The following is a 24,113-nucleotide window of genomic DNA, read 5'->3' as shown; positions in this document are numbered from 1 at the left end:
CGCATAATATGATTTTGCTGCCTGCTCTGGTCAAACAGCGCTCCAATTTCCATAATGATCTTAGAGGGAGATGGGGCCAGCTCGGTTGCTGGGGCAACCTGGGAGAGTGGCTCAGGAATGGAGGCACTGAAGCTCAAGGGGGGTGGAGAGGGAGGGTGGGAGGTGTGTGTGTGTGTGTGTGTGTGTGTGTGTGTGTGTGTGTGTGTGTGTGTGTGTGTGTGTGTGCGCGCGCGCGTTGGATGTGCAGGAGAGTGGCACGGGTGTTGTGTGTGTGCTTTTTCAGGTGTGTGTGTGAGGTATATCTGCTTTCTGCTGGGAAATTTGTGTATTGGCATCGGTATCACATAGCAGTATTGATTTTCAATTGTAGCGGCATTCATGGCTTAAAAAAAAGCAGAATGCATTTATCATGAAATGGACAGAAGTGTCCTGTCTGTAAAACTGTTTTCTGTTCATTAATGTTATAATACGGAGCAAGAGTCCAATTTGGGGTTGTTTTTAAACAAGGCGACCAAACCGTCCAATCAAAATAAGCTATTTTAGGTTTTTAGGCTGTGTCTCAGTTGCATACTACACATTAATACTATGAGGTATAAACTATATAGTAATATTAATAGTGCAGGATTGGCAGGTATTAACTTACTGATCCATTTCATACTAACTAACAGGAAGTGATGATTTGCTATGGCAACATATTTTGTTCTTTTTTATTTATATATATATTTTTCCTATATTCTATTTTTTTATATATATATTTTTATTTTAATATAATCTTGTCATTTCCCACAATGCAAATATTGACTGGTTCTAAGTATGCATTATGGGTGTTTGAGTATACCCCCACCCCCTTCTGTATTTAGTATGCAATTGGTCAGCACCCTTAGTAGACATTTCTAATTAAACCACTTTAATACTGTATGTGCAAAAAAAACATCAGGATCTTGAATTAGACTTGAATTAGGCATTTCCAAGAGTCTCCACTCCGCACTGACTTCCTGCAGTAGTGGGATAGTCAACACCACCCTCCCTTTCCTCCCCACCTCGAGGGCAAAGTGGCCAAAAATGAGGGGAATGTGACAGAGACGGAAAGTAGACTTCTTTCCTCCCTCACCTGCTGAGCCATCTGCTCTGTTCTATAATCAATTTGTTCACCACCTCGCTTTTCATCCACCCTCTGACACTCTCGTCTCTCTTTTGCTCTTTTACTCCCCCCCCCCCCCTCCTTTTTTTTTTTTTTTTTTTTTTTTTTTGTCCCTCTCCCTCAACCCCTCCCTCCATCCATCTCCTCCACATTCTCCTTTATTCTCGCTGTCCTTGTGTTGGCGGTGGCCACTACTGGCTGGCTGTGCTGCATGTGGAATATGGGGGAATTAGAAAATGGTAATTGTTCAGCATTGCCATCATTTATCTCTCAGCCCCAAATCAGCATTAGCATATTTCAGCATCTTAATGAAATAATCTGTCTAGGTAATGAGAGAGCGAGAGAGGGGGGGGGAGAGAGGGAGAGGGAGCTATGGAGCTGAAGCCAGATGCCTGCCTCTCCCTCTCTCTCGCTCTCTCGCTCTATGTGCATGTGTTGGTTCTCCCTGTTCCTCAGGCCAAATGGGCAGCAGGAACCCAGGCCCAGCCAGACGTATTTGGCTTACTTTCCACTGTTACCTTTTGGACAGTCCTATTAGTCCTGGTTCAGTCTTTGGACTGACTGGATGCAATATTGCAGGACTGGCTTTGATCATGTGTAATGATGCAGTGTGCACATTTTTGCTTTATTGGAATAATTGGTCATTAGAATTTAAGTATTTTAGAAGAGTCAAATGAATTAAATTGAAAGAGTTGGTGGGGTGTGAAGAGAAAAGTGTCATTTCTGCTTTTTAGTCATTTTTTGTCTTGTCTTTTCTTCCAGACGGAGATTGCAAAGCGCCTCAACGCAATTCTAGCTCAAATCATGCCTTTTCTGTCACAAGAGGTAAAAACACATCTTTTATGCCATCCTTTCTAATTGTGCTACCTTGTTTTTACTGGACAGTTCATATGGCAACATTGTATAGATTTTATCCACAGATCAGCCATAACATTAATACCACTGACCGGTGACAGGTGGGGTATTAATTATCTTAATCTACAGTGGAATCTATCAAGCGGTGGATATATTAGGCCGCAGGTGAACAGTCATGTGATGTTAATACATAGGCAAGTATAAGGATCTGAGAATCATTGATGAGGTCCAAGCTGTGACGGCTAGACGACGGCATAAAAACATCTGCAAAACATCAGGCAGGTCATGCAGTGGTCGATTCCTACCAACCTGGGACTGGCTTAATGAGCAGGCTCACTGAAGCAATCCATGGAGGTCCCACCTCAGGCCTTGAAGGATCAGTTGTCCTGTGGTATCTTGCGCCAAGACGTTGTGTGGAGTCCATGCCTCAAATGATCAGATCTTTTCTGCTAGAATTAGGCAGGTAGTGTTAATGTTATGGCTGGTCAGTGTATGAAATACATGCGTGTTGCTAAATCTAGCGACTACAGCAGACTTGCTTCCGTAAGTCATAATGGCTGTATTTCTGTCATCGCCCCCGGGCAGTGGGTGAGATGCTAATGCTCTGCTTACCTTGCTGAAATGCTGTGTGCTAACGGGTCTTTCTCTTTCTCCTCTGTCTCTCCTGCAGCACCAACAGCAGGTAGCCCAGGCTGTTGAGCGTGCTAAGCAAGTGACAATGACCGAGCTGAATGCCATCATCGGGGTACGTGGACTTCCCAATCTGCCTCTCACCGTGTGTATACCCCTCTTACTCCTTCATTTGACCAGGGCCAGGGGTAAATCTGCACAGGCTGAGCTGAGAAAGCAGCCTCCACAAACGGCTGTAACGGCAAGACTCGATTAGCGCTTTACAGCTTTATTGCTCGCCTTATCTTCCAATAAAGCTGCGTTTCGGAATGAGACTTGTGATCAGCCTTTGTGTTCGTGACGCAAGTCGGAGCAAGTTTTATTTGGATTAATCTGGTAGGTTGAATTACATCATAAGGCCTTTTGGAGCCTGTGCTAGAACAGGAGAGTCAAGGCCGAGAGGTTTAAGGGAGTGTTGGCCCCCGTCTGTTGCTGTGTGCAGATTTGCCCCTGCCGTTTATGGTCTGATTTTTATTATTATTTTTTTTAATTATTTTTTTTTTATTTAATTATTATTATTTTTTTTATTATTTTTGTTTTAATTTGTGATGTTCTGTATTGACACCATTAGATTTTGTTTATGTGCCTCATCAACCTCAGACTGTTTTACCACGTGGTATCATTAACCTTTTGCTTTTCTTTAAGGCCATTTTGTGTATGTAGGGGTATTGGTGTTGCTGAGCAGTCTGTATCCGTGTATGAGAGCTGGTGAATCCAAATACCGTTAACGAGGCAGAGTAGCTCTCTGTTTAAATACACTGCGTTACACAGGGGTGTGAGACTGTGTATCTGGCTATGTCGCTCATGCAAATCCCCCACTCACTTAATTTCAGTCATCACTTCAGCCCAAGGCCAATAGATTCCAAACAAGAGCAGCTTCACCTGTAAAATCACAGATCGCTATGAGTGGCTTTTGTTTGTTTGACCCTTTGACCATTTTTGGGTTACGGAGATGATCACCGTGCTCTGAAGTTTAGGCAAAGTGGCTAGAGAAGCCGACCCTGCTGTGATTAGCCTGCTTGGGGCTTGGCTGGCTGCTCGGACTCCCTGAGCTGGGTCAGGGCAGCTGGAGCCAGATATTGGAATTCAATTAAAGCAAATGAGCCAAGACTCTGACCCCCATTTTCAAGGTAATTGCTTCCTCCAATCCAGCTGAATGCAACTGTCCACAGGACTCCGTCATTTAGCAGACGGCCATTCAGCAGAGCAGCTTTGCGGGGGGGGAGTTGGGGATTGGTCGGGGGAGGGAAGAGGGGAGGGGGGTGACTTCTAATACTAGCGCACACACAGACACACACTCACTCACTCACTCACTCACTCGCCCTCTGTGTCTCCTTGTTATCATGATGGCTGGAAAATAGAGGGAGGCAGTCAGGCAGACACACGCTCCACTGTGGCAGACAGACACACACACATGCATGCACGTGCGCATGCACACACACACACACACACACACACACACACACACACCGGCTGGAAAAACAAGCTTTTATTTGTTGGATAAAGAGATGGCAAAAGATCAATCTGTGTGCCCTGGCTGTGAGTGGAAGAGGAAAGGGAGGGGTGATGGGGGTCATTAAAGATTCACTGTTAATCGGGAGCCAGCAGTGTTTGGCACACACACACACACACGCGCACACACCCACACTCACAGAGTGAGGGAGATGAGGGAGGGGGTGTAAAGAAACATGGAATAGAAAATTTGAGGAAAGTAGAAGGGCAGAGAAATGGAGGGTGGGAGGGAGGGATGGAGAGAGAGAGAAAGAGATTAAATAAGGAAAGGAAATAGATGAAATAAAGGGGAAGATGGTTTGCTGCAGTTATTCTGGCAGGCTCCACTCCTGAGTGCTGTGACTGTTAGGGATGTAAATGGGGAGAAACGGTCTGACCACTTGTCTGTTTTCAATATCCAAATAGCGCCCAGGCACTTACTGTGATGGCTTTTGCTATTTAAGGGCTATAACTGTTGGCATTTTGGTTATTAATTTTTTGTTTTAAGGACTAGAGGCCTATTCCACTAGCACTGGTCTTCCTTTAGTGTAGGAGGAATGTTGGAGAAGGTGAAAGTGGATGAGAAGGGATGGAGCTTTCCCCCCCCTTTTTTTTTAAAAAGAAGGGTAATGATGAGCCACTAAAACACTCTTGGAGTTGCAGACAGCCTCCTGTAGGAAATGGTGTGAATCGTATTGAGGAATATGGCTGAGCGGCAGGTAAATTCAGTCATTACTCAAATCGTGGTTCATTTGCCAGTTATGAGACTGTTGCTGGTCCTTTTTCTGAGGATGTTTAAAACAAAACAAAAGCTGGTACGTAACAGCAGGTAATGTTGGGTCCTTGGCCTGATTAGATGACATAACTGGCTTTAGACTTGATGAAGGAAATAAATGACTGGGATGTTGATAGTTTGAGGAATGTTTGAGGAATGGGCCTCTATTACTGAACTCCAAAGCAGTGTATGATCTCTCGTAGGGGTGTAATGACGCACTCAGTTCACAGTACTGGGTTCATGATGGATGGTATTGGTATAGGGTTCTATAATTTGGAAAAGTCATTACCTTCTCTTTCGAATTTTGTTCAATCATACTTTATACAGCTGGAAGGTGGAGGAGTGTGACATGACGATGGACATGCTGGTGTGGGCTTAAGTTGTGACAAACCTGGTTACCTTTGGTGGTCAAACGATGCAGTTGCGTTTCTCTGTGTACACTGCAGTGGAGTGATTTGTGTTTCACCGCAGTCTTCTTCTATGCAGCGCTTGGGCGTGGTGGACTGTAGGCGTGGCGGTAGACAAAATACGAGTAAGAATGGAGATTTAAAAAGTTGCGATTTCCCAGTTTTATGCAAAGGAGAAGCAAGTTTTGCCAGGTGGCTGACGGTCACATTGCTGTGGTGTGTTGCTCAGAGCATTGGGACCACATCATTCAAACTATTTCATTTTACATTTTGGGATACTAGAAAAATTAGATGGAGATTTTTACACTAGTTCCCATGTTTCCTGGAAAACCAGGACTTTGAGACCATTTCTTTCAGTCTTGAAACACTGCATAAAAAATGTCTACATATATTAAGCAAGATCTATGTGTGGTTTAGCTCCTGAGCAACTGAGATTAGCTCCTGGTGTCCAATCTAATACTGCATATGGACAGATCGATTACACCATGTTTTACAGTGTTTAGAGTTAGAAATGGATCTGTGCCCCTGCTTTATACAATAGGTCATTGACTAATAGCACACTTTAACAGGCGTGTCTCACACACATTGGCACGCTGTCTCTTAATTTTCAGTAATTGCTAATTATTTACCTGTCAGCAACTTTTCAACATGCAAGCTAACATCCGGAAGTTTTTACGGATTTGCATTTTTCAAGATTTGCATGTGGTTGATGAATAGTACATCCAGTAATAATGTTTATAAAACCATTTTCTTTTAATAGGCTTTCAACCTCTTAAACTTTTAGGCCAATTAAGCAGTTAATAATCCTGAAGTGACAACTGTTGTGTAGCTGTTAATCAGAATTTGTGGCATTCCACAGGGTTCTATTTAAGGGCCTATGAAAGTAAGGTAAATTATAATAATAATAAAGTGTGGGCCTAAAAATGGTTTAAGGGGTTAATAAGATTGTTGAGTGTGTGCCCTCATATACATGTAAAGGCCTGGAAGTGGTTTTCCTAAAGAGTGGAAACCCATGTTTTATTCAAGCTCAGAACTAGACCGCTGAACCTACCAGAGTAAATGCGGTGATGGTTGGCCTTCTAAATAGAAGCTGATACTGTTCTCCATCTCCAAACAGTGCATGGTCAGCTGCATGTTTGACTGTTAACTGTTGAGTTTAACAGTATTGATTATAGAGATGGTCACACCGTGAAAGGCTATTGTTTTTGCACACCCATACATCTTTGAAAAGACCCACCGTGGTTTTCCATTGTAGCTCATGTTAGTGGTAAACCCTGCAATTATGTAGTCACCCCCGCCCAGTCCAGGAGGTAAAACCGCCCTGGGTTTGTTATTGCTGTGGACTTTGTTGTAATGAGGAACCCCATGCTCGCTTTGCATGCTGTTGCTGCACATTTGGGTTTCAAATTCAGTTTTCCATGGAAGTCTATGGGTTGAATTGGCCTTGTTCTGATAACCCAGGCCTGTTTTACATACAGTGGTCAGTGGGGTGAGAGGCTTTATCTGTAGATCAGGTGTATGGCTCAAGCAACAAGAAATGTAACCTCTTTTGTTCTGGTAACCGTCTCCCCTCCATCTGTGCTCATTTCCACAGCAGCAGGCCCATGCTGTGTACCCGGCGCTGATGGTCAGTGTTTAAACCGCTTGGTGTGTGTGTGTGTGTGTGTGTGTGTGTGTGTGTGTGTGTGTGTGTGTGTGTGTGTGTGTGTGTGTGTGTGTGTGTGTGTGTGTGTGTGTGTGTGTGTGTGTGTGTGTGTGTGTGTGTGTGTGTGTGTGTGTAAAAAAAAAAAAAAAAAAAAAAAAAAATTAGAGAGAGGACACTGTTTAGCACCTAACAGCTCTGTATGTTCATTTGTGAGCTGTGTGTGCTTTTAGCACAGTAGTAGCATGTCCACTAAACTTGGTTAGTTTCGCTTCGACCGCAGCATATTGGAGTTGAAGTTAAATAATGACTGTGAGCTCAAAGTGCAGACTTTCAGCTCTAACTGGAACGTCAATTATATGGGCAAATGTTTTGAGACACCTTTTGCTTTTGTAGGATTAACTCCAAGAAAGGCTTTCTACTAGATTTTGGAGCAACAAGAGTGTTCGTGAGGTCTCCTGTGGTTTTGGCCCTTCCATTTTTAAGAGCGCAAAAGGAGCAGGACAGTTGGCTTCTCAGCTGTTCCATGATTTATGATGTTTGTTGTTATACCCTTATTATTTCACTTACAAGTAAGCAGGTGAAAGGTGGAATCTGTTGTATGAGGGTGGTTGTAATTCTTACACCAGTCACATGGCTTGGGTGTGAAAGCTCTCAAGGTAAAGTGAGAATGTGAGCTCATGATCATTGTTTGATTTGAACTCCCTCCAAAATAATGCTAACTTGATGTCCAACTATTTATGGACCTCACCATAGTGTGTGTGTGTGTGTGTGTGTGTGTGTGTGTGTGTGTGTGTGTGTAATGAGGCAGATTTGTGGCGCACACTCTCCTGTGCTCCTGTCTCTCTCTTCCCATCATTACCTCTTTCCTTCTCTCTCATAAACAGGGACATTGCCCTGGCCACAGTATTGATGATGGAATTAATGAGAGTGCAGAGTAGCAGCTAATTGCACGTTGTTAAGGAGGCCCTGTGTTCTTCGTGCTTTTAGTGCAGTGCAGGAGCTGCAGGTTTTGGCCATCCAAGAACCAGTAAGGACTGCAGACACTTTCTAGAGCTGTTTTTAGAGAAGTTGCACTTTTCTGTTGTGTATCAACATGTGTTGAGGGGGGAAATTAGCAGGAGTTCAGATCTAGTTATCCGCAGTGGCTGGAGCTGTATGTGCGTTTCCTAACCTACAACATTTAGGGTTATTCGAGTCCCGTTTTATCGCCTGGAATTTTCCCGTCACTAATCGCGTCTGCTGGAATGTAGCATTTCCGCTGTGGATGTGTGTCCTGACTTGCAAAGACAGTGGAACAGATGTGATCCCAAGCCAGCGGGTGTTGCATGATCTGAGAAGGAGTCTGTGTGGGTGTGCGTTTGTGTGGACGCACTCATGTCAGGGCCGTCCTGCTTTGATCTGAGCACTAATAGACGTGTCGAGGTGCTAATGCCCCTCCGTGCGCATTGGCTTGCGCCTGTGCACATATGCTTGTGCGTGTGCATGTATGCTAATCCTTCTCCTCCAGCGTTTGCCGTCCTTGTGCCTTTTCCCGCCGACCCACTTGGGGTTCTGTTTTTTTTTTTTTGTGTGTTTCCACAGCAGCAGCAGCTCCAGGCACAGCACCTCTCTCATGCTGCCCACGGGCCACCTGTGCAGCTGCCCCCACACCCCTCGGGCCTGCAGCCCCCGGGCATCCCCCCAGTCACAGGCTCCAGCTCTGGACTTCTAGCGCTGGGAGCTCTGGGCAGCCAGGCACACCTTCCAGTCAAAGACGAGAAGAACCATCACGATCTGGAGCACAGAGGTATGTACACACACACACACACACACACACACACACACACACACACACACACTGTTATAAGGACTTGAAGCTGAATGTTTGAAGGTTGTGGTTTAATAGTGGAGTAAAGAATTTAAAGAATTTACTGGAAATGTTTAGAAATGTGAGCAGACCATGAGAATACGGTCGTTGCTGCTTTTGGAAAACGTCTTCTTTTATATATTTATTTACTTTACACCATTTGAAAATGCTAGCTGACCTTTAGTGCCTGAGGACTTTGTAGTGAATAGATCAGTATAAATCTATAGAAAAATGACTCCATTTTTGAAGCAGCTGCTCATTGACTTCAATGCATTCTCCTATAAAGAAACCCTTCATATGCTTTTAATTGAACAACCACATCCTTAGCGTAATGCTACCATTTCAGTGTTACAATGTTTTTCTTATGATATGAAGATCCAGTTCTATGACTTGAAAAGCTCGCTGAGAGTTTGTGGCCATCTTTTAGTCCCATTTAATTGGTCCATGTGCAGTACTGCTCAGGTATCCTCACACAAAAGACAGATCACTATTGAGATAAAGACGCTGAAGGACATGTACTTACTGTCTCTCATTATTTTTCTTCCCTTTTCTTTCCCATCCCGTCCTCCTCTCCTCTCGCCGGCGCGGATGCAGACCGGGAGTCGAGCACGGTGAGTGGCAGTGAGGATGTCTGCTTGACATTGACTTTGAGGCTCTCTGTTTGCTGATGGGGGCTCTTTGTGCGGCATTAGAGAGCCGAGGCCTGCCGGGAGAGGGCCCGGCTGCATTACTGCACACTAAGCCCTTTTAAATAAAGTAATGAAAGGGAAATGGAGTCTGCAGTTTAATCCCGCTCCGCCTTTAATCCAGGTGAAAAATGAGCGGCGGCGCAGGCCAGGGATTAGCAGCTCTATAATTTCATCACAATTAAAAAAGACTTTGACTCTGTGTCTTAAAGGATTTGTCCTCTGCACTACCCCAATTTACCCCCCTCCCCACACCACCCCCCTCTTCCACTTTTCTCTTTCTGGCTGGTCTCCGCCCCACTGTCGCTGTCGGAGACTGGTCTCAGCCAGTCTCACTCCTTTCCTCCATTCATTTGTTCATTCTTTTGTTCTCTCTTTTACTCTCTCTCTCTCACGTGCTCTCGCTCACTCTTGTTCTCTCTCTTTTGCGCTCTCTTCCCCCTCCCTCACTCCCGTCTTATCATTTGATCCTTCCCTTCTGCCCTTATCTGTTAAATATCCTCCAAATGCCTGTTTGTGTTCTCTTTGTCCATTAAGCTGGCTACGAGCAAAGCCTCTGACTGTGTGTGTGTATGTGTATGTGTGTGTGCGCTCTGAATGGGTGCAGTCATGTCTGCAGAAATCAGAGCCTGTTGCTGATTAGCGCTGCGGCGTCCATTCCGCTCTACGGCTGCCTGGTCTTCCGCTTGTCACGGGTCATCTGATAGGGCTGCTCCAGCTTCGCTTATTGAGTGATGTTAAGCCTGCCTTAAAAAGGCAGCCAATTAAACCGACTGTGGAGCAGTAGTAGCCCCATGCACATAGACAGAAGCACACAACACACACTCCCTTCATCTCGTGCTGTCGATGCAGTCTAGATCTATTTATTACTTGAGGATTAGGATAAGGACGAAACCCAAGCGGAGATGGGCCGCACTGACAAAGGACCGTATTGAAGTGCGTGTTGGCCAGCACTGTGCAGTGGCAGAGACGGTCTGCGCCGGGCCATCTTTTGTTTCATGTCCAGGAGGGATTGCTTTTATTTATTTATTTATTTATTTATTTATCCCCCCCCTTTTTTTTCCTCCTCCTGCCTGCAGAACACTTCCCCTGGCCCAACCACATCCTCCTTTTCATCCCTCTTTCTCCCTCTGCCTCTCTGTCTCGCTCTCTGGATGAATAGAAGGCTGTCAGGCAAAGAGTGCGTGGGCTTGGCACTGTGGTTTTGGCCCTGGCATGTGTGCCCTGGCACTGCCTTCCTCCCTGTGTCTCTCTGTCTCTCTGGCTCTGAGAGGATGCCATCCTGCCCAGGCATGCCCACAGAGGCAGTGCCACTCAATGGGCAGCCAACATGACTGCCAATCCCCCCCCCCCCTTTTTTTTTTTTCTTTTCTACCTCCTCCTCTTTCCTCCTCGCTCATCAACTAGTTCTGTCTGATTCCTCCATACTGGGCCTCAGTGTTCTAGTATGCATCTCTCACTCAAACAGTAGGCATGCACACACACATACACTCAATCTAAGTACCTCATTCAGTTTCTTTCCTCCTCCTTGTTCGCCCACTTTGTCTCTCTCTCTCTCTCTAACCCTCCCCCCCCCCCTTCCTGTCACTTTTTTCACTCCCCTTCTTGGGTGGAAACCCACCAAGAGCAATAAATGAGTGAGTGGTCTTGGCAGAAGGCCGACTAGCATGGGCAAGAAACACACACGCACACACATACAGGCTGTCCCCCTGCTGCCTCTCTGCTCAGCCCTGCTAAGTGTAGAGAAAGGTTAACCGTTGGCTTGTGTTTTTGGTGTGGGGGATTTTAAAGGGGCCTGCCAGAGGATAGGAAAACAAGCTGTCCTCTGGCTGGTTAACTCTCAGGGAGGGAGGGAGACTGTTGATTCTGTTCAGCTTGTTTGTGTTTCGCTCCGTTACAACCCCAACCCCCCCCCCCACACACACACACACACACACACACACACACACACACACCATCTCGTCATCCCTCCATCCCTCCGTCCCTGTGCTGTCAGGATCACTTTCCTCCCGAAGCGGCTGTCCAGTTGGCTTGTTGTGGCTGGATAAGGCTCCATGCCGGTTGCCCAGGCCTGTAGGGTTAGGCCAGACTGTTTGAAGTGCAGTGCGGTTGGCCTGGGCTGGGAGCTCCTCTCTTCAGCCCCAGTTTGCTCAGCTGTCCTGCCTGCTTTGCTTCACTGGGCCTGTAGGGTTCTGTAGGAAGGCACACACACACACACACCCAAGCGTGAGCGTGCACGCACACACAGCTTCTCCCTGGCTGCCAGTCTAGTGCTGATCCAACACGGTGCGGAGCTTAACCCTCCGCTCCAGTCGTGTTTACTTTCGACAACACACACGCCTCGTTCAAAGCCCCCGGTGGCCCCAAGTCGCCTCTGATATTTGTGTTAGGGCTATTGAGAGCCCGGTCTGTCCAGGGCTTTACTGGCTATTTACAACTCCAGACCAGGCAGCCATGATGAAGAGATTTCTGTATTGGGGTGGTATTTTAAGTTTGTAGCTATTTTTGGCTCTGCTCCATTAAACTCTACTGAATATTGAGTGTTTCTTAACAAATCAAGACATGTGTAGTTATAACATGGCTATAAAACATTCTCACCAATTATGCTCTTATCATTGCAGAACAATTCTGTGTCCCCGTCAGACAGCCTGCGGGCCAGTGAAAAGCACAGGGGATCGTCTGACTACAGTCTGGACCCGAAGAAACGCAAAATGGAGGAGAAGGACAACATGAGCAGATATGTAAGTCTGCTTGGTCACCTTGATCAACCAAATTTGTCATTTTCAGCATGTTTTAGTATAGACTTGGTCTATAAAAATGTGAGTTTTTGATATGTATTTCATAAGGGTAATTAAAATGATCAGTAAGAGCTCCAAGTGGCTCCGCGGTTTAATGTGCTGCCACTATGGCCTAGGGTTCGAGAATCTGGAGCCATGTCACTTTGCCATGTCGCTTTGAGAGCACAATTGGCCGCACTCTCTCTGGTTGGGTAGATGGCACTGCCCCCTCTCATCACTCTTAAACGATGTTGGCCGGCACAGGTGTCTGTTAGCTGTTGTGGTGGAGCTGGGCACCCGGCTCTTTCCTCAAAGCATGTCAAAAAAAAACCCTGTAAGACTGTAACTGGCTTTGCATGTATCTGAGAAGATGTGTTCTATACCCTCCTAATGTCAGAATTGTTAGTGCTGGGGGGGGGGGGGTTATGAGTGGATGGGTTAATTGGCAGTTCCAAAATGGGAAGAAAAAGTGGGGGAAAAAAAAAAAAAAAATTCAGTAATATATGCTGATGGGTTTTTGTCTCTATCCCATGTGCCTTATAGGACAGTGACGGGGACAAAAGTGATGACCTGGTGGTTGACGTGTCCAATGAGGTATGTTGATATGAATCACTAAGTCTTGATTCAAATCTTTAATTATTTTCTAGGATTTTTTCTTGATTTGTTTGTTCTTAATTAGTCTTTAGCTTTATTAATTTATTGACCACATTATGTAGTTATTATATTGTCCTGGGTGCTTCTACTTTAATAAAGAAATGGACCTGATGAGTGAAATTACATTATGTGGACATGTGTTGGTCAGGCTGATGTGCATATTTTATTCTTTTTGTAGGACCCAGCCACTCCGAGGGTCAGCCCTGCTCACTCCCCTCCTGAGAATGGTTTAGACAAAGCCAGAGCACTGAAGAAAGATGCCCCCAACAGCCCAGCCTCTGTGGCTTCATCTGGAAGCACCCCATCCTCCAAAGCCAAGGATCACCCTCATGTAAGGACTGGCCTGAGAAATTGGCAACACTACTTGTGTCTTGGCACTTTGGGCAGTTTAGGGGGATTTAGAGGGCTCTGCTGCTTTTCCTACCTCTTATTTTGGTATAAATGCTCTGGGTTAAGCATCTGTCTGGTTCAGTGCTGACTGGAAGTACATCAGATACAAGAGCTTGTCTTCTGTCTCAGCCTTTTCCGTTGTTTCACTGGCCTTGAACTAGTCTGGGAGCAACTGAAAGAGCTGGAGAAGGCGAGAGAGAGAGAGGGTGGGATTAAAGAAAAATGCAGAGATGAATCTCTCTCTCTCTCCCTTTCTCCCTCCTCTCTCTCATCTTTTAAGTGTGTGGGAGCTTTTGATTCTGTCCTGGTCATAATAAGCTGTCAGGATTTGATTGTATTAGTTGAAGGGAGCTCTGATAGTCAGTTAGTCTTTCTCTCTCTGCCTCCGCCTCTCTCTGTCTGTCTGCCTATTGTCGTCTGTCCCTCTCGCTATCACTCAATGTGGCAAGATGTGTGGTTAGAATTGTCTTTCCATCACTTCTTTGCACAGAACGATAAGTCCTCAACCCCAGGCCTGAAGTCCAACACCCCCACCCCACGTAACGACGCCCCTACACCGGGAACCAGCACCACCCCTGGCCTCAGGCCCATCCCAAGCAAACCTCTCGGTATGGAGGCCTTGGGTAAGCTTACACATTCAGTGCATTCTGAATCTTAAAGTACCTTTCAACAGCTTGAGTCTAAGAATTCATGTCTTGTGTGTATGTGCGTGTTGTGAACTCGCCAGCAGCTCCTGCCCTGCGGACTCCTCTGTCCTACGCAACTCCGTTTGCGATGATGGGTCACCACCCAGAGATGAACGGCTCTCTGACCAGTCCAGGAGTCTATGGCCTCCACATCTCTCCTCAGATGAGTGCAGCAGCCGCCGCCGCTTATGGCCGCTCGCCCATGGTGAGATTTTTGCTCTGTCCTCTCACCACCCTGGGCCTGTTGTGCATAGTTGAGATCATTTACTGGTTAAATATTGCCTCTGCATTTGAACCGCTTGACGGTGTGCTGTCTGGCAGCAGGGGAAGGAGCTCTGTTAATTGGAGGCTTGTAAGTGGGTGTGAATAGGCTGGAGGCAGAAAAATGATACCTTCATGTTTCAACAAGCCTTTCTATAATGAAGAGAGAAAGGTGGAGATGCAAGCTGTGACATATTGTTCATTCGTCTGTTTTTATGTTTTTATAGCCGGGATTCGATCCACATCCTCACATGCGGGCTCCAGGGCTTCCAACCAGCCTGACGTCGATCTCTGGAGGAAAACCGTGAGTGCTGATCTGTTAATGTGATCGTTGTGGGTGTGTTTGTGTATTTGTACATGGGACTTGGTTCTCTGGAATCCTACTGATTACTTGTGCTTAGGCATGTCTTTTTTTTTTTTTTTTTTTTTTTTTTATTGTGAAAGTGATCGAGCATTAGAGCACATGACTATTAGATTGCATTGCAATATTGTTTGAGGTGCAGTCTTTGTTGAAACAAGCCTGTTGTTTCTGTCCCAAAACAGAGCATATTCCTTTCACGTGAGCGCAGATGGACAGATGCAGCCGGTGCCTTTTCCTCCAGATGCTCTGATCGGCCCAGGCATCCCTCGCCATGCCCGCCAGATCAACACACTGAGCCATGGAGAGGTGGTGTGCGCAGTGACCATCAGCAACCCCACGCGTCACGTCTACACAGGTGGAAAGGGCTGTGTGAAGATCTGGGACATCAGCCAGCCTGGCAGCAAGAGCCCTGTGTCTCAGCTGGACTGCCTGGTAAAGATATTTTAATAAAATTAATGAAAATAAATAAATGGAGGAAGACTCCAGATGTAAACACAAGTACAGTTGTGATTTATCAACTAATTCTAATATTGGCTTGATTATCATTAATATTTGAAGTTTTTCCATTTATTGAAAGGTGTATATTGGTTAGTGATGTATCGTGCACTGCAAGTACCACCAAGGCCAGCTTAACACCTTAAAATGTTAACCTATTGTTAAATTATTAATCTTGCTTATTATTCAGTAAAAGCTATAATTACTCAGGACCTGTTATGTGATTTATGTAGTCATGAGCCACCCTTTGATTTTAAGGTGCCACAGTGGATAGAGATGGCCCTTATTAAGAGGGCATGAGTTCATGGCAGTCTTGTTTTGTTGCTTCAACATTTGCATGCATGCCTTTTTCCATCTAGCTGTCAATCAGTCAGTTACTGTGTATTTTGTTATATTGATATGGGGGATGGGCCCTTCTTTGAAATGAATGAGTAATAATGGTGTTGTAATTCTTCAGTTTAATTGACCATAATTCCTCCATTATCCTCTTCAGCGGATGGAGCTGTAGTCCTCTGGAGTGTTAGGTTTCCGTTTTTCCACAGCATGGATGGAAGGCAGTGTGGATTTGATGAGCTGTTCAGTGGCCATCATAAAGTGATTTAATTTGTCTGAAAGCTCCCAGATATCGATCTGCCCCGGCGAGAGATCCAACCTTCTGCTGTTAATCTGAAAATGTGCTGCATCCTATCTGGAACTGCAACCAGAAACCTTTTAAAAGCTCTCCGCCCCCCAGTGTGCTCTCTTCTGCAACCTCTTATCAGCCTTTTCTCCTTCTCCATTAACCTTCATAATCACAGCACTGAAGGGGTGGGTAGGGCTGAGGGAAGAAAGGCGCAGAGGCTGCCGGTTCGCTTGAAGCCTTGCCATTTTGTTTTCACCTCCTCTGAAGCGGCGATTATTGCTGAGAGTAGAAAAGGAGGCGCGTGACAAAAGACTGGAAGGGGAAAATTATATTAAATTACAGAGAAATTTCCTCAGGGTACTTGAACAATTTCTCTCTTAAACAATTCCTCTTGCTAACTAGCCTTTTTACCCATTCATTTTGTGTTCACATTCTCTCCATCTCTCCCTCTCTTTTTCTATCTTTAGAACAGGGATAATTACATTCGCTCATGTAAGCTACTCCCTGATGGCCGTACTCTGATCGTGGGCGGTGAGGCTAGCACTCTGACGATCTGGGACCTAGCCTCTCAGACACCTCGCATCAAGGCCGAGCTGACCTCTTCGGCCCCAGCCTGCTATGCTCTGGCCATCAGCCCTGACGCCAAGGTCTGTTTCTCCTGCTGCAGTGATGGCAACATTGCGGTATGGGACCTCCACAACCAGACCCTTGTCAGGTAGGTGTAGTACCTTCATTCTGTGTCTCCTCTGGTCATGGTGATTAAGGCAAAAATCAAATTTGCACAATTTTCATTTGGTCTTAAATGTAGTCGGCCGGTCTGGAAGTGTTTTCTGACCAGTGTGGTCTTCTGTAGTTTTTATAGTGCCACTTAGAACAAACTTGGCTGTGGTTTCTGACACTGTATGAACAACAGCGTGGTGACTAGTCCTTATTTTTGTCTACAAGTTCTGTTGGTAACTGTACGCCACACAGTGCCAACTAGTATTCCGTCGACCGCTGCTAATATGTGGGCTTGCATTGGAAATTGATTTCCTAACATGTGTAGATGTGCTGGCTTGTCCAGGAAGATAAATTGAAGCAGTAAATAATACAGAAATGAAATGTTTTTGCTGGTGGTCCTCCAGGCAGTTCCAGGGGCACACAGATGGAGCCAGCTGTATAGACATCTCTCATGATGGTACCAAGTTGTGGACAGGAGGCCTAGACAATACTGTGCGTTCTTGGGATTTGAGAGAGGGACGACAGCTCCAGCAACATGACTTCACCTCACAAGTAAGACACACACACACACACATGCACACGTTTAGCTGTACTTTAAATAAGTTTAAAACATGGTCACATGGTTTTCTCCTGGTCCTCAAGAAGGGGTTGGTGATTTAGGTAATGGGAATATTAAGTGTTTGAGCAGAAGAAGGGCGTTATGCCGCCATGGGGTGGTATGTTGTACATGTGGTGTTCATGACTTTATGAGCTCTTTAGTACCAGCAGTTGGTCTGAAGGTATAGTCAGACTGAAACAGATGCCTCAATAGATGTCCAGTAATCCTGAGTGTAGGCTTGACCCTGATGTCCAGACTGTAGTATGTTTGGAAGTAACCATTTCCTACTTGTGCTGCAGATTTTCTCTCTGGGCTACTGTCCGACTGGCGAGTGGCTGGCTGTAGGGATGGAGAGCAGTAACGTGGAGGTGCTTCACCACACCAAGCCAGACAAGTACCAGCTCCACCTGCACGAGAGCTGTGTGCTTTCCCTCAAATTTGCCTATTGTGGTAAGATGCTCATGTTGTTGCTTTTAATTTGCTTAAAAAAAAAAAAAAAAGCCATGACAAACCATGCATCGTTAACCTTTGGAGGTTTTTTTAGACCGTAAATGACCGCAGCTTTAAAGGTGTTTAGAATTGAAAATATCCACTTAATCTTTGACTTATTTTAAGGTGAAGTTAAATCTGAGCAACCTGCAGTAGTCCATTTATTCCTTTCTGTCTCTTCTCCATTGATCTCTCTCTTTTGTCCTTCTATGCGCGCACACACACACACGCGACTGCTCGTACTATCAGTCTATACCCATACCAAGCAGGTGCTGTTGCATTGAATAAAATACCACTTCACCTTGGCACTGTCCTTGCCCGTTAGAGTGTGTGTTTTTTCCTTCAGCGCAGGTGTATGTATGCCTTCGTTCTTTTCCCCTGCACTGACTGCCAATGTGTTTCCTTTCCGCCGTAAAGGTAAATGGTTCGTGAGCACAGGGAAGGACAATCTGCTGAATGCCTGGAGGACTCCCTATGGCGCCAGCATTTTCCAGGTACGTCAGTCAATATCCCTGCTCTCTCCTGTTCTCCCACGCGAAGCATTACGTGCTCAGAATGTGCTCCTCTCCGGAAGGGCAAAGTAAAGGCTCAGCCAGGTGCCCCCCGCCCCCCACCCCCGGCTTCCTCCCAGCTTGTCAGCAATAGGCCCAGCGCAGCTCTGATGGGGCAGTGATTGATGTGTTCTTTACATGCAGTTATGCAGTCTGGGATGGTAATTCGAATGCTTTTAATGCATTTACTGAGAGGAGTGTTTATGATGATGAGGACAACCTGGGTGTAAAGTCTAAGTGCAAATGAGGGAAAACTGCTTGTGCATTTGAGAAACTGAAGGAGGGGTGATTGCACTGTTACTGTTATTTACAGTGTTACAGTTTTAGATAGGACTTGACTGGTGTATGGTGATGTGTGGAAGTAGAAAACTTGAAAATTATGACTGCGAGTATGATGGCATGACTAAGCTTTTTCTTTTTTTATCCCCCCCCCCCCCATCTCTGTACAGTCCAAGGAGTCCTCGTCTGTCCTGAGCTGTGACATTTCTGCTGACGACAAATACATCGTGACTGGATCCGGTGACAAGAAGGCCACAGTTTATGAAGTAATCTACTAGATTTAGGAGAGACCTGTGACTGGAGCTGCTCTTTTTGGCCACTTTGGAAGCTGAATTGGGACAAACGCAGCCCCTTCCCTTTCCTCCAAAGACCTCCGAACAGGGAACTTTGTCGGGGTTCAATTTATCAACTTGGAATAAGCATCTGCTAGATTTTTGCGTTGCCGGAACAGTCCGCTCCAGGGCCTTTTTGGAGACGTGCTGTGCTGTCCAGTCCGGTGTATCTGAGGATCCTCTCCCGGATGGCACTAAAGAAGTAGATATTGTCTTGCCTTTTACTTTCAAGTCTGCTCACAGGATTTGCTGGGTGCGTGTGCCTATTCTTCCGTTCATTTGTCCTTCTTTTTTTTTTTTTTTTTTTTTTTTTTTTTTTTTTTTCTTCTTTCTTCAAAAAGCAAATGATCTGTGATGCAACATGAAGCAGTGCTTCATTTTTAGCCTCCTGCTCCCTGGACGACTTGTGAAAAGTGTATATATGGAGTAATAAAAACATTTTATAAATATATATGATTATATGTATATATATATTTCCTCGTCCTGGTATACTTGTGATGGGTTTCTTTGTCCTCATGTCCTCAATGCTTGATAAATGTAGATTAGGACCTACTTTTTTAAGATGGATTTGTCCTTTTTTTGTTTTTCTTTTTTTGTAAGTGCACTCTCTCTGGGTTGCCATTTGACTGGGAAGTCTCTGAGGCAGCGTTTAAAGAGGACATTTGACAGCTTGGTTGGAATGGTTGAGCAGAGAAGCCTGAACATGAGCTGTTCGGCAGCCGTGGACACTTGAACTTTTGATGGACATTGTGGATGGTAGTTCCATGGACGAATGCCAAATGGTGTTGAACCCTGCCAAGTGCCAGAGCACACCCAGAGGATCGTGGGAAAGATGTTTGTAAATTAAAATCAATATTAAACTTGGAGAATTAACTAACTGTACTGCTTTTCTGTGCCCGGGACACTATCTTGTGTCTTGTTGGGTTCGGGTAGGGGGCAGAAGGTCGAAATTACCTTAACTAATGACTACTACCATCAGTGGATTACAGCTCCTTGCGTCCCAGAGGATCTGCTGAAAACTGGCCCACCTAGCCCAGCAGCAGGGTTAATTGCTGATGAGTGGGGAAGCCTCATGACTGAAAGCAGGATCCATGCAGAGCACAGGTGGCGTTTGACCTGAGTTTTGATTTATTTTTTATTTTTTTTGTGGGATTTTTTTAATATAATAATAAAAACCGAGAACATTTTTTTTTCACAACCTGCTCTTTGCTTTGGTGAGAAGCTAAAGGGGTGTGGAATGAGCATGGAATGAGTTTTGGTAGGATGAAAACAATAGTCAGACTTCTGAATTTGCCACCAACAAATAAACTCCCCTGCCTCTGTCTGCCACGAGACTGGTGACTCCACACCAAAGTGTGTAGCAAATTGTCAGCACTGGACGTGTACAGCTATAAATAATCCAATAAATCTTTTTTAGTAGAAAACTGCTATGCATTCCAAGTTGTGGTGTTTTAAAAAACATGTGCTCATAAGCTCATGCACTAATTGGTAAGGTGGTTTGCATAAAAATTGCTAGTGTCCATTAAATTAAAATTAGCTAAGATTCAAACCAGGTGTTTGACAAAAGCATTGTTTATAAAAAAAAAAAAGGTGCAAAGAAATGCTTAAGTATTTAAGTAGTAATGCCCACCTCTCAGCTTGCAGGTACTGGATATTTATGGATAATTGTCCTATGGTAGAATTCAGCCTCTCTTTCCACTTCATTTTCTTGATAGATTTTTTGCGTCTATTTCCAGAACTTGCATACATTTGCTGCACTGGCTGCCACACAACCCCAATCATAATAGCATAATCGATCCACCCCTGTACTTAACAGTTGGCAAAGGGTACTTCTTATCAAGGGCCTTTGCTACAGGTCTTTTGCTTTTTCAAGGGGATCTGTGTGGCCTTTCTAGCACAGTATAAGCGGTTCTATCTGAGAGCTTCCAGAACTTGCCTTGACGTCCAATCTTGATTTACCCTCAACTGCCATTTCTTAACATTGGAAGTTGCAAGTTTGGATCACTGGCCACATTTACGCAGCAGTGTGTCCCAAATCCAATGTTTGTGCGTGTTTTTTTTTTTTTTTTTTTTTTATCTTTTTAACGTGACATTTGTCTGAACAGTTCATGAACAGTCCTAAACTAATCATCATCTTCAGCTTTATCTTTGCCAGCATCACAGTAGCTAACGAGGAGTTCCAGTGGCTGTCAGCTGGGCTCATCACCGTGAACATGTTCGAGCTCACTGTTAAAAGGGCATGTTATTCAACCACTTCTGGCCACTTCTTTAGTTTACGTCCTTGATCACTTTTAAACACTGCCTTCGCTTTTAAGCTTTTTCTCTTACTTTGACACTGCAGCCTCGTCCTCTTGTGGCCGTCTTAAAACATTTCTTTAGAAATTTCTTCAAACACGTTGGAACACTGTTGCAATATGGGCCTTCTGATTTAGTTAGTAGTAGAGATGTCACTCCAAATATTTATGAGTCATGTTAACCTCACTATCCCACCACTGAAAACCTCCCTCACTGCTGTCGTCCGTTTTCTCTTCTCATCAGTGAATGTTAAGTTGAACTGCCGTAAAAGTCTTATGAATTTCGATCTGGCTGTGAATGTGGCCCAAATCAGAAGTGAAAAGGTTTAATTCAGTGTGTATGTTGCTGCTCACATTCTCACACCGACGACTGATCTGTGTCACATATGACGAAAAAAGGTCGGGCCACTTTTACCTGCTGTGCTGAAGGTGGTCTGTGATCTGTTTTATGGACCTCTGCTAGCTGCTTGCAGGATCTCCTGGTAGATGCATGTGGTTTGCACATGGTTTGATGAGTCAGGGAATTTATTAGGCTCTGGAATTATGGGATTATGAAATCATCTGGCGATCCCTATAACCAGTCCTAAGAACTTCATAAACAGGGAAAGGGTGTCCAAATGTTTGCACATGCCCCCGTTACGGCTTTACTTTCTTTAAGTTAACAAGAATACACACCTGTGTAAAAGAGGTGGGTTTTCACTTACAGATACGTCAGGAAGCCGGGGGTGCAACTGCACGGATGCGTTTGTTCCATACTGTTGAATTGCAGCTGTTTTTACTGTTACTTCAACCACGGGTCATTCGGCTTGAGTCAGAAGGTGACTGGGCGGCTGTGTGTTGGCTTTGCACCGGAGTCCACTGCTGTGACAACTGCTGCTCCAGCACAGGGAAGAGAGGGAGAGAGGGGAAGGTGGGGGGGGTGCATTGGTGGTCTGACTCATAAGTAAATATTCCAACATGGTGTCAGGCTGTTGAAAAGACTGATAGGGGAAGTTGAGACACGTAGCTGTGTGTGTGTGTGTGTGTGTGTGTGTGTGTGTGTGTGTGTTAGAGAGAGAGAGAGAGAGAGAGAGAGACAGATTCCGCTGGCTCAGCTTTGTGCTGTAACCACAGATCTAGCTGACTCAAATTTTGCCCCGCAGTCCTCCCGTCACAGATGCTCACACCCACACATTAACACCCACACGTATACAGGCTCTCCCTTACCTTGGCTCAACTGGAGTTTGGGGTCAGAAAGTGTGTCCGGTGAGCTGGCTTGAAGAGGTTTGGGTCTAGCAGGCTCAGTGTTTTCTGTGCAGAAGAAACCGGATCAGTTGCAGTGTACATCCCAGATGTGGCCCATGTTTAACCCCTCTTGGTCCCAACTCTGTCACTGGTGGGCATCCATATGTGGACCTCCTAGTTGGGCTACGCATACAGGTCCCACATAGACGTGTTGGCTTGATTGTGTCTCATTAAATCAGTCATACACACAGTGCTGACCAACTCACATTGGTTTCCATGGTGTTAAGATGAGCGAAATAACAAAATGTGTTTTTGTCAATGGTTTCGCTACCAATGCTAAATTAAGACGATGCTAATAATGCTAACCTGGGGCATAAAAGTAAGACATATTTTGGTTAGACTCGTCATAAAACACAGGTAACACAGGTAAACTATCGAACCAGTTGTGGTAAACTCCGAAGTCTTCAGTAAAGACTTCAGTGACTTTTTCCTCAGACTGAAACTGCATTTCTATTTATTTCATTTCACATTACGTCTTCATAGGGTGTCCAAATTTTTTCTCATTGCTGTACATGAGACTTTAAGCCATTTCAGTGTCGTTATGTAAAAATGAAAAAGTTTGGGGAGAAGAACCACGCCCAAACTCCTCCTCTCAATTACTACACACTACAATACAACCGTTCCTCTCCCCTCTCCTTCTTGTGACGGAAATCCGCACCCCACCAACACCCCTGCTCCTCCTGATGGTCCAATCATGCTTGACCTCTGCCTGGCAAGGTGGGGGCCTTGCTTTGGGTCCCATCAGCTCGAGGCCCCCCAGAACTCCAGCCTAAATTTCTCGAGTTCTCCTTCCTTGCCTCAGCCAAGCAAGCGTGGTCCACACTTTATATTGATGACTGTCAAAAGTCCACAGGGTCTGTTCTTCACTATAGGAGGGCTGGATAAAATAATGTGAAATATGTATTATGTATTGTATGTATGTATTATCCTGAAAACTGACAAATCATTATCGATGCATTGAGAAGATCATGGCAGCCCTTTTAATCAGAGACATAACAATATATGATGAAGCACAGTGATCCTTATCTCAGTCTACATACTCAGCTTATAGACCCACCAGTCTTCAGTTTCTCTATCACTCTTTTTATCCATCTGCTTCATCTCTACGTCTAGTTTCCCTTTTTTTATCCCATTTCCTTTCTTTTTCTTCTCGTTTCTCTTTATCCCACCATAGCCCAGGGTTCTCTGTCTCTCAGTAAGCCACAGGCAGCCCTTGAACTCATTTGCACTCTGGCTGGGGTGTCTGCAGTGCTGACTTGAGTGGATCTCTCTCTCACTGTCTGTCTCTCTGTTGAGAAATAGACCTGCTGAGGGCTGATGCACTGTCAGTAGGGCGCTGTGCTGCTCTCTCAGTATGTCCAGAGAAACAAGCTTGCTTACGCCCAGCAGAAAAGCTCCATATGGACTTCACAACATGGTCAGTCCACCTCTAACCTGGTCTTAATAAACCTGTCCTTTTCCTCTGTGGTCACAGAGGGAATGCTGTAGTAGCGTATTTAGCCACTGTATAAAACTCTCTGAGCTCCAAACATCAGCTCTGGCCTTTTAGCTAAGCTCTCCTGTACAAAATATTCAGCTGCTCAGCTCAGTGCACAGTGAAACTTTGAGAGACAAAAATGAAAACAGAAACAGAATCCTGATACTGATAAAAAAAAAAAAGAGCGCCGCAGCCAAGAGAGAAGTAACAAAGACTATACAGGCATGTCTGTAACTTGGTGGACATTTTTGCAACAACACAGGGCAGTTATTTCCACTCATTCGAGACCAGGCTTCTATCTCTCTGAATGGAAAGGAGAGACCAAAAA

General features: G+C 45.1%; 1 protein-coding gene across 8 annotated transcripts in view; it reads left to right on the top strand.

The window, feature by feature from the left end:
* tle3b (TLE family member 3, transcriptional corepressor b) overlaps nucleotides 1–19,009 on the top strand; it is a 31,952-nt gene extending 12,943 nt beyond the window's left edge. For 2 of the 8 annotated variants that reach the window (XM_072671780.1, XM_072671787.1), the window contains 16 exons: nucleotides 1,904–1,966; nucleotides 2,667–2,771; nucleotides 8,565–8,769; nucleotides 9,424–9,440; nucleotides 12,137–12,256; nucleotides 12,836–12,886; nucleotides 13,125–13,277; nucleotides 13,827–13,959; nucleotides 14,064–14,227; nucleotides 14,511–14,587; nucleotides 14,827–15,076; nucleotides 16,229–16,476; nucleotides 16,886–17,033; nucleotides 17,379–17,529; nucleotides 17,986–18,062; nucleotides 18,569–19,009. In XM_072671780.1, the coding sequence (XP_072527881.1) occupies nucleotides 1,904–1,966; nucleotides 2,667–2,771; nucleotides 8,565–8,769; nucleotides 9,424–9,440; nucleotides 12,137–12,256; nucleotides 12,836–12,886; nucleotides 13,125–13,277; nucleotides 13,827–13,959; nucleotides 14,064–14,227; nucleotides 14,511–14,587; nucleotides 14,827–15,076; nucleotides 16,229–16,476; nucleotides 16,886–17,033; nucleotides 17,379–17,529; nucleotides 17,986–18,062; nucleotides 18,569–18,676 (2,070 nt within the window). In that variant the 3' untranslated portion in view covers nucleotides 18,677–19,009. The remainder of the gene's footprint in view (nucleotides 1–1,903; nucleotides 1,967–2,666; nucleotides 2,772–8,564; nucleotides 8,770–9,423; nucleotides 9,441–12,136; nucleotides 12,257–12,835; nucleotides 12,887–13,124; nucleotides 13,278–13,826; nucleotides 13,960–14,063; nucleotides 14,228–14,510; nucleotides 14,588–14,826; nucleotides 15,077–16,228; nucleotides 16,477–16,885; nucleotides 17,034–17,378; nucleotides 17,530–17,985; nucleotides 18,063–18,568) is intronic. The other 6 variants (XM_072671786.1, XM_072671784.1, XM_072671785.1 and 3 more) reach the window with 6 other exon arrangements.
* The last annotated feature ends 5,104 nt before the right edge of the window (nucleotides 19,010–24,113 follow it).

Source organism: Salminus brasiliensis, chromosome 25 (genome assembly GCF_030463535.1).
Source record: "Salminus brasiliensis chromosome 25, fSalBra1.hap2, whole genome shotgun sequence".
NCBI classification, from domain to species: Eukaryota; Metazoa; Chordata; class Actinopteri; order Characiformes; family Bryconidae; genus Salminus; species Salminus brasiliensis.
The sequence above is the reverse complement of the archived record's forward strand: the minus strand, read 5'-3'. Positions and strand labels throughout refer to the sequence as shown.